This window comes from Momordica charantia, assembly GCF_013281855.1.
Source record: "Momordica charantia cultivar OHB3-1 chromosome 5 unlocalized genomic scaffold, Mcharantia_2.0 BLBB01000005.1, whole genome shotgun sequence".
NCBI lineage: Eukaryota > Viridiplantae > Streptophyta > Magnoliopsida > Cucurbitales > Cucurbitaceae > Momordica > Momordica charantia.
The window spans coordinates 6787881-6800244 of NW_028275163.1; the positions used below are offsets into that span (position 1 = coordinate 6787881).

General features: G+C 38.4%; 3 protein-coding genes across 3 annotated transcripts; 1 reads left to right on the plus strand and 2 right to left on the minus strand.

Moving 5' to 3' along the window:
• Nucleotides 1-920: 920 nt before the first annotated feature.
• On the minus strand, nt 921-3231 carry LOC148211204 (protein FAR1-RELATED SEQUENCE 4-like). The gene is made up of 3 exons (XM_088123917.1): nt 3141-3231; nt 2306-2634; nt 921-2150 (listed from the first exon to the last, which is right to left on the minus strand). Exons 1-3 carry the CDS (start codon nt 3229-3231, stop codon nt 921-923), a joined length of 1650 nt encoding a protein of 549 aa, XP_087980043.1.
• Nucleotides 3232-4049: 818 nt separating this feature from the next.
• LOC111014632 (putative disease resistance protein RGA3) lies at nt 4050-7578 on the plus strand. The gene is made up of 2 exons (XM_088123765.1): nt 4050-5049; nt 5081-7578. Exons 1-2 carry the CDS (start codon nt 4125-4127, stop codon nt 7381-7383), a joined length of 3228 nt encoding a protein of 1075 aa, XP_087979891.1. The 5' UTR covers nt 4050-4124; the 3' UTR covers nt 7384-7578.
• Nucleotides 7579-8404: 826 nt separating this feature from the next.
• On the minus strand, nt 8405-11884 carry LOC111014727 (disease resistance protein RGA2). Its single transcript, XM_022289532.2, has one exon. The coding sequence runs from the start codon at nt 11766-11768 to the stop codon at nt 8508-8510; it is 3261 nt and encodes a 1086-aa protein (XP_022145224.1). The 5' UTR covers nt 11769-11884; the 3' UTR covers nt 8405-8507.
• Nucleotides 11885-12364: the final 480 nt, after the last annotated feature.

The following is a 12364-nucleotide window of genomic DNA, read 5'->3' on the forward strand; positions in this document are numbered from 1 at the left end:
TCCAATACTTCAATTTTCTTCCCAATAACACTCCAATCTCATCCAAAAATGAGTCAATTTCTTGAATTTGGGTAACATCATCAAGATCAGTTTCTTTGGATGTTATAGCAGCAAGTCCCACAACACTCGCCCTAGAATAATGCTCCATATTCTAACATTTCAGCCATGGCCTTGATTTTATTGGCCATTTTGAGACGAAAAACAAGAGAGTTTTTAGAGTATGTAGCGAAAAAGATTTTACCATCACCTATTTTGCAATTTCCTCGTTTCGTTGAAGATCTTCATAACCAAGGTCGTCGAGTAAAACGTTGGCTTTGAAGCTTCTCCAGCCCATGGCTTCACGCCAAGATAATATTGGTCATTTCGAGTACGATGCCACCGGGTCAAATATGGACACTTTGACCCAAGATAATATTGTATATTTTAGGCATCAGTACGCTGTACAGATGTGGGTGCATCGTCCCATTTTTTGAATAGTGTATGCATTTTCAATACTGTTTCTATGTCATGGTTCATTATTCTAGCATCATACATGAAACACATTCAAATACAATCTCCCCATTAATAATAATAATAATAATAATATAACACATAGGGTTACCAATGCATGCATGCATGGTTGGTTGCTTGAGGTACAAGTTACCATACAAATTTCTGAAAAAACAAGTTATCAATACATCATACATTCACACTGTGTTAAGGGGTTCATTACATGTTTTGCGATTGTGTCTCGATGTACCACACTGACCGCACTTACGTGTTTGGCTCACCTCGCCCGTGGAAGGAATCCTAACTGTCCGCCTCCTGCCAACTCTAGGAACCATATCTGGTGCTTCCACCGGTGTATCGACAAAATCTGGCGAACTGTTCCACGTTGAGACATGACCGATTGGAAATATTGTTTCTGCATAAGCCATTACCTAGGAGTTCGTCGTGTATGCCTCGTCACACAGAGTGTACAGATTTATGTTTCGCATCATCGCCCCGGCAATAGCATGAGAGCATGGAATTTTAAAATAATCAAACTCCCGACAACTACATGTCCTAGAGATGAAATCAACAATCCCGTCAAGGTTGTCATCACGTACCTGGACATGAAATTGGTCGATGTTCACTACAACGTGTCTCCTGGCACTGTCCGAGTATTCAGCAAACTTATTTTCTGCGTAGTCGGACAATGTGGTTGATCGGGAAGAGGCAAGAGTCCGTCGATCGTAGAACCAAGTCTGTAACAGACCTCTGATATGGTCCAATAAAGCAGTTACTGGCAACCTACGTGCGTGTCTAAAGAGGGCATTCACGGACTCCGCAATATTACTGGTCATCTGTGTGTACCTCAATTCTGTTTGGAAACAACGAGCCCAACGCTCCTTCCCAATGTAATCCAGATACTCCCTTACACCAGGGTACGCACCAAGTTGAGCCCAGATTGAGTTGAAATAAGACTCTCGATATGCTTTCGCAGCTTTTAGAAATAGTTCCTCGAGTGCCTTCGCATCGACTTTAAATTTTGCTAACAAGTTCGTCTTAATATGTTGTATACAAAAGCAATGAAATGCAGTTGGAAATACCTTGTCAATTGCCTTACAAATGGTTTGATGTCTATCGGAAACGAAAACCAAATTGTTCACTACGCCGAGCGCACCTTTTAATTGAGTCATAAACCATACCCATGATGTTACGGTCTCACCGTCAACAATAGCAAATGCAACCGGGTAAATCTGGTTATTCGCATCCGCACCAGAAGTTGTTAACAATACCCTTCTGAACTTCTCTTTTAGGTGGGCCCCGTCGACAACCAACACTGGTCGAATACAACCCAGAAACTCTCTAATCGATTGACCCAAAGCCATAAAGACATATTTGAAATATTTTCCATCTTTGAGTTCCAATTCGAAAATAGTATTTGGGTTCATGATTTTTAATGCTTCACCATAAGCTGGTAGTAGACCATATGACGATGCTGGATCCCCTCTAATAAGTCGAAGTGCTTCTTCACTCGACCGCCAAGCTTTGTCATAACTTAAATTCACATCATACTCCTTCCTCATGTCTTGTATTATGTCCTTCGGTCTATACGTGCGGGAGACGTCTGTAAACTTCGCTTGGACAAGATGTCCGACCACCCAACTCTTGGCTTGCCTATGATCCTGTTTCAAAACTCCACCGTTGCATGTATGGATGATATAGTATTTTTTTTTATCTTGAACAGATTGCAGTCCCTCAGCTTTGTAGCTCGAAGTCTCCAGGTGCAACTAGTATCAACGCAGCGTAGTATATATAGTTCCGGTGTCGACTTTTTTACTTTAAACTGAAAATTCAACCGCATTGCAACTAAATGCATTCTCAAACTCAACTCCTTCTTCGTATTAAATACTTCGCCCTCCTTAACATCATTTGTTCCAGAAGACTGTACTATGAGTTGCAACTTCCCATCATTAGGCTCTCCAGTGAGACCATCACACCTCATTTGTCGGACCGTTGCTTCATCCCTACGAATCTCAGCTTGTACCTGTTCCACATCGGGCTCAGACTCTTTATCAAGTGCATCGTCATAGTCATCATTCACAAATTCTGCTTCATAGTCTCTTTCTTCTGACTTTCCCAACGGGTCATATGATTCATCACTTTCATCTTGATTATCATTCCATAATCCCGGACATTCCAATCACATACCCTGTCATCTCCTAGGTTACATGGAACAACATCTGATTCCAATGGTGTTAAACCCACTATATCATGACCTAAATGCCCGTAATAGGGATGTGGTTGTTGGGAAGAAGAGGGGTTCGATGATGAGGAAGGAAATGAATGTATCGAATATGTGAGTCTCTGGAATGGGGGAATACATGTTGTGGGCATACAACTCGAGGACACGTTTTGGCCTACATGATATGGGAAAGAAGGCATGTACGTTTCATTCTCATGTACTTGCTTTGGCGTAGTAGATATGTATATAAGCAATTCAGATACATCATCGCCAGTTAAAAAAAAATTCAGGTCATCGTCATCAGTTATCTCAATTACACAAACTTTAGTTTTAAAATGATATACACGTCTAATTATAATATCGAACTGGAGGGGGTTTATATTACTCAATCTATACACGTGACCTAGAAATTCTCTGTACGTGGTTGTACTATCCACTGTCAATCCTCTCGTGCGACCACCAACGTAATCTTTTTCACTATCGTTCCATTCTCCACCAAATGTTATGAAAACACGAGGCATCCTACAAATAGATAAAATCAAGTGAGATAAGAATATCGTCCAAAAAAAAGTGGTAAAAAAATAACAAAATACATGTCATCCCGGACCATCTCGGACCAGTCTTGGTCCGAGACATATCCCGGACCACAGTGCTTCGAGATTGGTCTGGGATGTATCTCAGTTCACTCCCGAACCATCTTTCGATCCGGGATTGAACCTGGATTTGTCTAGGATTGAACATTCAATCCCGGATCTCGAAGCTTCAATCTCGGAACAATACTTGGTCCGGGATATCGACTGCATTTTTTTTCTTTTTTCAAGAGCCAAGTGAAAATGTATGAATGGAAAATATTTCAAATCATTTCAGAAATTTTAATGTAACGTACCTCTAACTCTTCAAATGTGAAAATGTGGGACAACGATTTTAGATAGTGTGGGAACAATGATCAAACACGTGGCAACGTTTCTTTCCCGGATTTTAAAAAACGTGATATGTGAGGAGTTTGGATAGTGTGAAAATTTTGGATTGTTTCAAATTCAAAACATAAGTAAAATATGAGGTTAAAAGTTTGGTGAAATAGTTTGGTGGAAGTTAATGGAGAAGTTAATGCATTATATTCGTCTTTTCACTAAATGTGGGTTCAAAATTAAGTAGAGGTGAAATCAAAAATTTGGTTTCTTTAGAAGAGGTTCATTTATCCAATTTAAACTATTGGTAACCCCAATTTCCCATTAATTAGCACGTCATGGATTATAAAGTCAAATATGATCCCACAATGGATGTAGCAGATGAGCTGGAAGGAGCGCAAGTGGATGCGCAAGTGGATGCTTTTCCACATTAACAAAATAAGAATAAAACAAAACATAGCATCTTGAAAACTGCAAATTTGAGAAGCTAAGAAGAGAAAAAAAGAATGGCGGAATTCCTGTGGACTTTTGGTGTGCAGGAAGTGTTGAAGAAGACGGTGAAATTTGCAGCAGAGCAAATTGGGCTGGCATGGGGCTTCAACGAAGAGCTAATAAAGCTGAGGGACTCTCTACTCATGGTGGAAGCTATTGTACACGATGTTGACAGAATCAAATCACAGTATCCTGGCGTGAAGCCATGGCTGGAGAAGCTTCAAGATATCGTTTTCGAAGCCGATGTTCTACTCGAGGATCTCGCTTATGAACATCTTCGACGCAACGTGGAAACCAGCAAAAAGGCGATGGTAAGTAGTTTCGCTTCATCTTCCAAAAATCCTCTTGTTTTTCGTCTCAAAATGGCCAATAAAACTAAGGCCATCGCCAAAAAATTACACGACCATTATTGTTTGGGGAGCGTCGTGGGGCTTGTTGCTATTACATCTAAACAAACTGAAACTGAATCTGAACCATCTGATCATCTAAGCCAGATGCTAGAGACAGACTCCTTTCTTGATGATATTGGAGTTATTGGAAGGGAAACAGAAGTTTCTGAGATAGTGAATGAGTTGATTGAGCTGAGCAATCGGGAAGAAGCTATGTCTGTTCTACCCATTGTTGGAATGGGTGGATTGGGGAAAACGTTTCTCGCCAAGGCAATCATGAATCATGAAAAGATAATGGAGAATTTCGATACAACGATATGGGTATCTGTATCTGAACCTTTTGTTGTCAAGAAGATCTTAAAAGTAATCTTGGAAACCCTTGATGCTAATTTTAGTGGTGTGGACAGTAAGGAAGTCTTGCTTAAAGAGCTCCAAAAGTTGTTGCATGACAAGAAATATATTCTAGTGCTAGACGATGTTTGGAATGAGAATCCTAACTTATGGAACGAGTTGAAGACTTGTTTGCTCAAGATCACTCCAAAATTTGGATGTGCAGTTGTAGTGACTACAAGGATGTGCAGTTGTAGTGACTACAAGGAGTGATGAAGTTGCAGAAATTATGGAAACGTGTGGCAGGCATCATCTGAAAAAATTATCAAATGATCATTGTCGGTCTTTGTTTAAAAAATGTGCGTTTGGAAATGAGTTGCTGATATTTCCCCAATTGGATGTTATTTGGGAAGAACTCGCTAAGAAATTTGGTGGTATACCATTGGTTGTAAAAGTTTTTGGAGGGATGGTGAAATTGGACAAGAATAATAATCACAAGGGACTAAAGTCGACTTTGGAAAATTTGATGAGAATTCCATTGCCGGATGAAAAAATGGTTTTGTCCACCATAAAATTAAGTGTAGATCGCCTACCATCATCTTCATTAAAACAATGTTTTACCTACTGTTCAAATTTTCCACGAGACTTCTACTTTAAAAAAGAAGAACTTATTCAAATGTGGATAGCACAGAGGTTTATTCCACTGCCCGAGGAAAGCCATGTAACAATGGAGAATATTGGAGACAAGTACTTCAACATGTTGTTATCTCGTTCCCTGTTTCAAGATGTTATCAAGGATGATAGAGGAAGAGTTATAGGTTGTAAGATGCACGACCTTGTACATGACGTTGCATGTTCCATTTCAAATTATCAAGAATTTAAATGGGATGATTTAAAGGATAAAAAACCTCAGAGTGACAAAGTTCTTGAAATTGATCATGGAACTAGAAAGTTGCGAGTGTTAACAATTGATTGTCATTATAAGTTTGCCTACAATATCAAATCCTTCATTTACTTGCGTGTTCTAATTGCAAGTTCCTATTACATGACTAAAGTACCCGATTCAATTGCTAAATTGAAGCATTTGAGGTATTTTGACATTTCAGAAACTTCAATATGTGAGCTCCCAGAATCCATTAGCTTACTTTATAATTTGCAAACATTGAAGCTGGGAAAGGTTAAAGATCTTCCAAAAGAATTGGGCAAATTGACTAGTTTAAGACATTTAGAATTTTCTTTCCATTCTTATAATCCTTTTCAATTCCCTCCAAATTTTGGTCAATTGATTCAGCTTCAAACATTGACTAGATTTATTGTTGGGTTTGACAAGGGACATAAGATAGAAGAGCTCGGACCTTTGAAAAACCTGAAAGGTAAAATAAGTCTTTTACACCTTGAGCGAGTCGAAAGTAAAAAAGAAGCGATGGCTGCAAACTTAGTGGAAAAGGATAACATATCTGATCTATATTTTGAATGGAATTGGGGAGAAGAAAGAGAAGCTGGTAAGAATTACAATGATGATTTGGATGTGTTAGAAGGGCTGCAACCACACAAAAATCTTCAAACCTTAGGAATTCGTAAGTTTCCTGGCAAAATTATGCCGAATGCTATTTTTATTGAAAATTTGGTTGAGATATATCTGCATGGCTGCAAAAGATGTGAAACCTTACCAATGTTGGGGCAGTTATCAAAGCTCGAGGTTCTTGAAATTTGTGGGTTAATTAGCATAACAAGTATCGGAGATGAATTCTATGGCGACTACAGGACGACATGTTTCTTCCCCAAACTAAGAACATTTGAAATCCAAGAAATGGACACTCTACGGCATTGGGAAGAAATAGGAGGTGGTAATGGGATATCAAAGTCAAACAATTTTACAAGTTTTCCTGTGCTTGAAAGCTTGTGCATTCTTTGTTGTCCAGAAATGAAGAACACTCCCAACATTATTCAAGCTTCACCAAAGCTTCGATCTCTAGTGATTTGGGAATGTGGAGAATTAACAAATCTGCCAAAGGGGATAGAGTTTTGCAGCTCCCTGGAGAACATGTGCATATACCGCTGTGGCAATGTAAAATTCCCATTAAATGATCTGCAAAATATGCACAGGTTGTGTTTCTTGGGGATGTCAGAGTTTTCTGAGTTGCCAAAGGGGCTGGCCACCATCCCCAACTTGAAAATCTTGAGCGTTCATAAGGAGCTGCAGAGTTATGATTGGAGTCCTGTGGTGCAGCTGGATTCGCTCCAACATCTGTTCTTCGATCTTGATACACAGCTTGGTTGGCAAGTTGAGCAGTTCCTAATATGGTCTTCCACTACTACTTGGAATTCTGATACTAATGGAAGTACTGTTCGAACTCGAAAATTTGCTGCCTTGTTGTTTAAAGAAACAGTGTTCAGATATTTGATGCCAGTTTCAAATCTCGCCACCTTGAAGAGTTTGCCAGTTTGTGAGTGTTCGCAGATTCAACTCGACCACAGAGGTCACTTCGAGCGCGTCAAAGTTTCCCATCTACCTTGCAGTAACTGTTCCACTCCTCTACTCCATATATCTTAATTTATTGGGTAAGCGAAGAAGCACGAACATGGACACAACATGTATCTGTGTCCGACACATGTCCAGAACGTGTTCAACATTAATACTTGTAAAAACAAAGTGCCTGATAAAAATGTACCCTTGGTTTTTTTATTTTGTTTTTAGACCACGATTTAGTTCTTATAAATGTTACACTGAAATCAAGTTTGAGTTGCATTTTTTTCCCGAATATCGAAAAAAACATATTTTTAATCGTGGATTACAAAAATAGCAAACTTAGAAGGAAAAAAAAATCTATATGTTAATTTTTAATGTCCGTGAGTTTCCAGGTCAGATTATGCACACCTCGACTAATTAATCACTTAAAAGAGCATGTATGAATTTTTACTATTAAAATTAATCAGAATGTCTGCAAATAGTTTTGAAAATTAAAGTCCGTTTTTATTTTGATTTTTTGTTTTTCAAGGAAGATTATTTACGATATTCTTCAAGGAAGATTGAATTTGATTGGTGGATTTGTATGGCGGATTTGATTTGAAATTTCTTCTAAGACATTGGAACTAGATTGGGTAGTGATTGGCATTGGAACTAGATTGGGTAGTGATTGGCATTGGTGGTGGTTGGTTGGCATTGACATTGGCATTCATATTGGTTGGCATTGGACATTGACATTGGTTGTTTGTTGACATTGACATTGGCGTGGTTATTCTATAGCATTGGTTTTGGCTTTCGTTTGATTTGGTTTTAGTTTTGGCATTTGGGTTTGGTTTTCTATTTTGTTTTAGACATTAGTTTTGGCTTATTTAACAAAAGGAGGATATTAGATAATATTATTTGAATTATAATTAGATTTAGTTTAAATTATATTATTTGAATTAGATTTACTATTCCCATCCCTTAGGATTTATAGTAATATAAATAGTTATATAAATAGTTGATTAAGTTTGTATCAAGCAACTCAATCCAATGTAATCCCCTATTTGTTATTACCTCTATTTTCTCCCCTCCCTAAAAGTTAAACATTTAACCCAACAAAAAAAAACAATTCAAAGACTAAATCAATACAAATAACAAGAGGAGGACCAAATTGTTACAAGAAACGAGTAATTAAAGAGACTAATAACATAATTTGACCCAAAAAAAGCTTACTGTGAAAAATGGATTTCAATTGATGCATGGGTAACTTTCACCCGCTCAAAGTCACATTGGCCAACTTCAAGCTTTGAACATCCATAAACTCGTAGACTCTTTAATCTTGTGAGCTTTGACATGGCTTCCTTGGATGGCATGTTTTTCAACTTTCTGCAATTATAGACCTTCAATATTTCCAAAGACGTAAAGTTTCTGAACCATTCCGGCAGAGCTTCAACACCATCGAAATGTGAAATATGCAGTGACCTTAGATTAGTAAGGTGCTCGAGTTGCTGAGGAAGTTGTATTGCAGCAGTTCCTCCGAAGTCAGCCAACACAAGATTTTCAAGTGAACCCAAGTGTACGAGTGGACTCCAATCATAGCCTTGCAAGTAACCATGAACACTCAAGCTTTTCAAGTTACGGACCTGGGCCAGCCCCTCTGGCAACTTTTGGAACTCTGTTATGCTTAAAGAAGACAAGTTATGCATGTTTTGCAAGCTTGGGACAGAATTCAAATTAGAACAGTTGCCTATCCACATAGTTTTTAGGGAGCTGCAGAATTCTAATCCATTCGGTAGTTCTGTCAAGTTTTCACATCCCAAAATCTTTAGAGATCGAAGCTTCGCTGAACCCAACCTCTCCTCCTCATGAGATGCAAAAAAGTTTGGAATACTCGTTAATCTCAGACAACAAACAATGCTCAAGCTTTCAAGATGTGGAAAAATTGTACCGTTTGGTACAGCTCGTATTTCTTCCCAATGCTCTAGACTACTCATTTCAGAAATGTGAAATGTTCTTAATTTGTGGAATAAAGTCCTTTTGTCTCGGTAATTCCCGTAAAATTCTTCCCCGATACTTCTTACACTATGTAAGTCACGAATTTCAAGTACCTCAAGCTTGGATAACTGCCCAAGCATTGGCAAAGTTTTGCATCTTTCACAACCGTGGAGATATATCTCGACCAATTTTTCAACGAAAGTACCATTAGGCAGAAGTTCTCCTGCAAAGTTATGAATTCTCAAGACTTGAAGATTCTTGTGTGGTTGAAGTCCTTCCAACACATTCAAATCATTATAATTACTCCCTTGTCTTTCACCTATCAAACACCACTGAAAATATAGATCAGAAATGTTATCCTTCTCCACCAATTTTGCAGTCATTGCTTCCTTTTTACTTTTGACTCGCTCAAGGCGTAAAAGGCTTAATTTCCCTTTAAGGTTTTTCAAAGTTCCAAGCTCCTCTATCCTACATCCCTCATCAAACCCGACTACAAAACTAGATAGAGTTTGAAGTTGACTTAATTGACCCAAACGTTGAGGCATTTGTGTAGAGTAGCAAGGATTGGTGAAAATTTCTAAATGTCTTAAACTAACCAACTTTCTCAAATTTTTTGGAAGGTCTTTAAGAAAACTTCCAAGCCTCAATGTTTGTAAATTATAAAGCAACACGATAGATTCTGGGAGCTCTCTTATGGTAGAATGTGAAATGTCAATATACCTCAAATGCTTCAACTTTGCAACTGAATCTGGTAATTTATTTATAAACCACGAATGTGCAATTAAAACGCGCAAGTAGACAAAGTCTAGGATCTTATTGTGAAACACATGACTATCGAATGCCAACACGTGCAACTTTCTAGCATCATTTTCACTACAATCAAGTGTTCTTATTCTATGACCAATTGAACGATCTTCGCCTCTCCGACGTATTCCATCCAGTGAATCTAAAAGATTCAATTTCAATTTTTGAGCATTTGAAATAACACATGCAACATCGTGTATAAGATCATGCATCTTACAATATATAATCCTCCCTCTACTATCCTTGACAACATCTTGAAACAAGGAGCGAGACAACAAAACATTGAAGTACTTGTCTCCAACATCCTCCATTGTCACATTACTTCCCCCTAGTGATTGAATAAACCCTTGTGCTATCCACATTTGGATAAGTGCTTGTTTTCTAAACTCAAAGTCTTGAGGAAAATTTGAACAGTAGGCAAAACATTGTTTTAATGAGGACGATGGTAGGCGATCCACACTTAACTTTATTGTGGACAAAACATGATTTTCACCTTCCAATGGAATTCTCATTAGATTTTCCAAAGTTGACTGCAATCCCTCACTATTCTCGTCAAATTTCACTGTTCCTCCTAACACTTTTACAACCAATGGTATGCCACCAAATCTTTTAACGAGCTCTCCCTTGACAATATCCAACTCTTGAATATCTAGTGATTCATTTCCAAATACATAACTCTTAAACAAGGACCAACAATGATCATCCGATAAGCTTTTCAAATGATGTCTAGGATGTGTCTCCATGACTTCTGCAACTTTATCGCTCCTAGTAGTGACAACAACAGTATTTCCAGATCTCTGAGAAATCTTTAACAAACACGCCTTCAACTCATTCCACAAGGTAAGATTCTCATTCCAAACATCATCAAGCACTAGAAAACATCTTTTATCATTCAAAAGTTTTTGGAGCTCTTGAAGTAAGGCTTCCTTGCTATCTAGACCACCAAAATTGGGATTAAGAGTTTCCAAAATTGCTCTTAAGATCTTCTTGATAACAAAAGGTTCAGACACACACACCCATATAGTTCTATCGAAATTCCCCTTTATGAATTCATGATTGAAAACCACCTTCATCAGAGCCGTTTTCCCTAATCCACCCATACCAACAATAGGCAAAACAGACAGAGCATCCCGATGGCTAAAATCAATCAACCTATTCACTATCTCCGAAACTTCAATTTCCCTCCCAATAACTCCAAACTCATCAAGAAACGAGTCCGTCTCTTGAATCTGGCTAAAATCGGGCTCAATTTCTTTGGGCGTTACAGCAACAAGCCCCACAGCAGCCGCAGAAGAGTAATGCTTATCCAACATCCTAGCTATTGCCCTAATTTTATTGGCCATTTTGAGACGAAAAGCAAGGGGATTTTTGGAGATCGAAACGAAATTACTCACCATGGCCTCGTTTCCGGCTTCTACCTTGCGCCGGAGATGTTCGTAGGCGAGATCGTCGAGTAAAACATCGGCTTCGAAAACGATCTCTTGAAGCTTCTCCACCCATAGCTTCACGGCTTGATGCTCTCCCTTAATTCTGTCGACATCGCGGAGGATGGCTTCCACCATCAGTAAAGAGTCCCTCAGCTTCAAGAGCTCCTTGTTGAAACCCCATGCCAGCGCTGTTTGCTCCGCCGCGAGTTTCACCGCCTGCTTCAACAGCTCCTGCGCGGCAAATGTCCAGAGGAATTCCGCCATGTTTCTCTTGCGAGATTCTCCGAGTTTGTGGTTGCCGAGGGATTTTTCGTTTTTGTGTGTGAAAGAGATGTCGGTGGAAGAAGTCCATTTTGCTGCCTCTGCGTTTGAAACTTTGACTTTGACTTTGACATGACTCTCTCTGGATTGTCAGTAGAGAAGTAGGTAGTTACACCGTTAATAATTGATACGCGAAATTAGGAATTTTGACCATATCATAATTTTATTTGAATCTTTGACCAAATCCTCTTTCCACTCATTTTTACTTTTTTAATTTGGAGAATCAATTTCGATTCCAAAAATAAGAACTTTTTTACCTACAATAATTTTCTATAAAAAAATAATAATAATAAATACGCAAGAAACTGAAAATTGAAAATTGAATTAATATTGCATGAATGTCCGATTTAATTATATAAGAAAATCAATATTCCATAAATTTCGGATGTTGAGTGTTTAATTTAAAAAGAGGCTCGAGATTTCTTAAATGCCCACGATGATGGTGTTTAAAAAAAATCCCTTGAAATTGCATTAATCTCGGACCCGAGTTTAATATTCATCTCCTCAAAATTGCATTAAATCCTTCGAAATAGAATAAA

Coding starts and splice junctions, on each gene's coding strand:
- LOC148211204 (XM_088123917.1), bottom strand. CDS start 3,231: ATGCCTCGTGTTTTCATAACATTTGGTGGAGAATGGAACGATAGTGAA. Junction 2,635..3,140: donor GAGAGGATTGACAGTGGATA/GTACAACCACGT, acceptor ATGATAATCAAG/ATGAAAGTGATGAATCATAT. Junction 2,151..2,305: donor GGTTGAATTTTCAGTTTAAA/GTAAAAAAGTCG, acceptor GTTTTGAAACAG/GATCATAGGCAAGCCAAGAG.
- LOC111014727 (XM_022289532.2), bottom strand. CDS start 11,768: ATGGCGGAATTCCTCTGGACATTTGCCGCGCAGGAGCTGTTGAAGCAG.
- LOC111014632 (XM_088123765.1), top strand. CDS start 4,125: ATGGCGGAATTCCTGTGGACTTTTGGTGTGCAGGAAGTGTTGAAGAAG. Junction 5,050..5,080: donor GATCACTCCAAAATTTGGAT/GTGCAGTTGTAG, acceptor AAGGATGTGCAG/TTGTAGTGACTACAAGGAGT.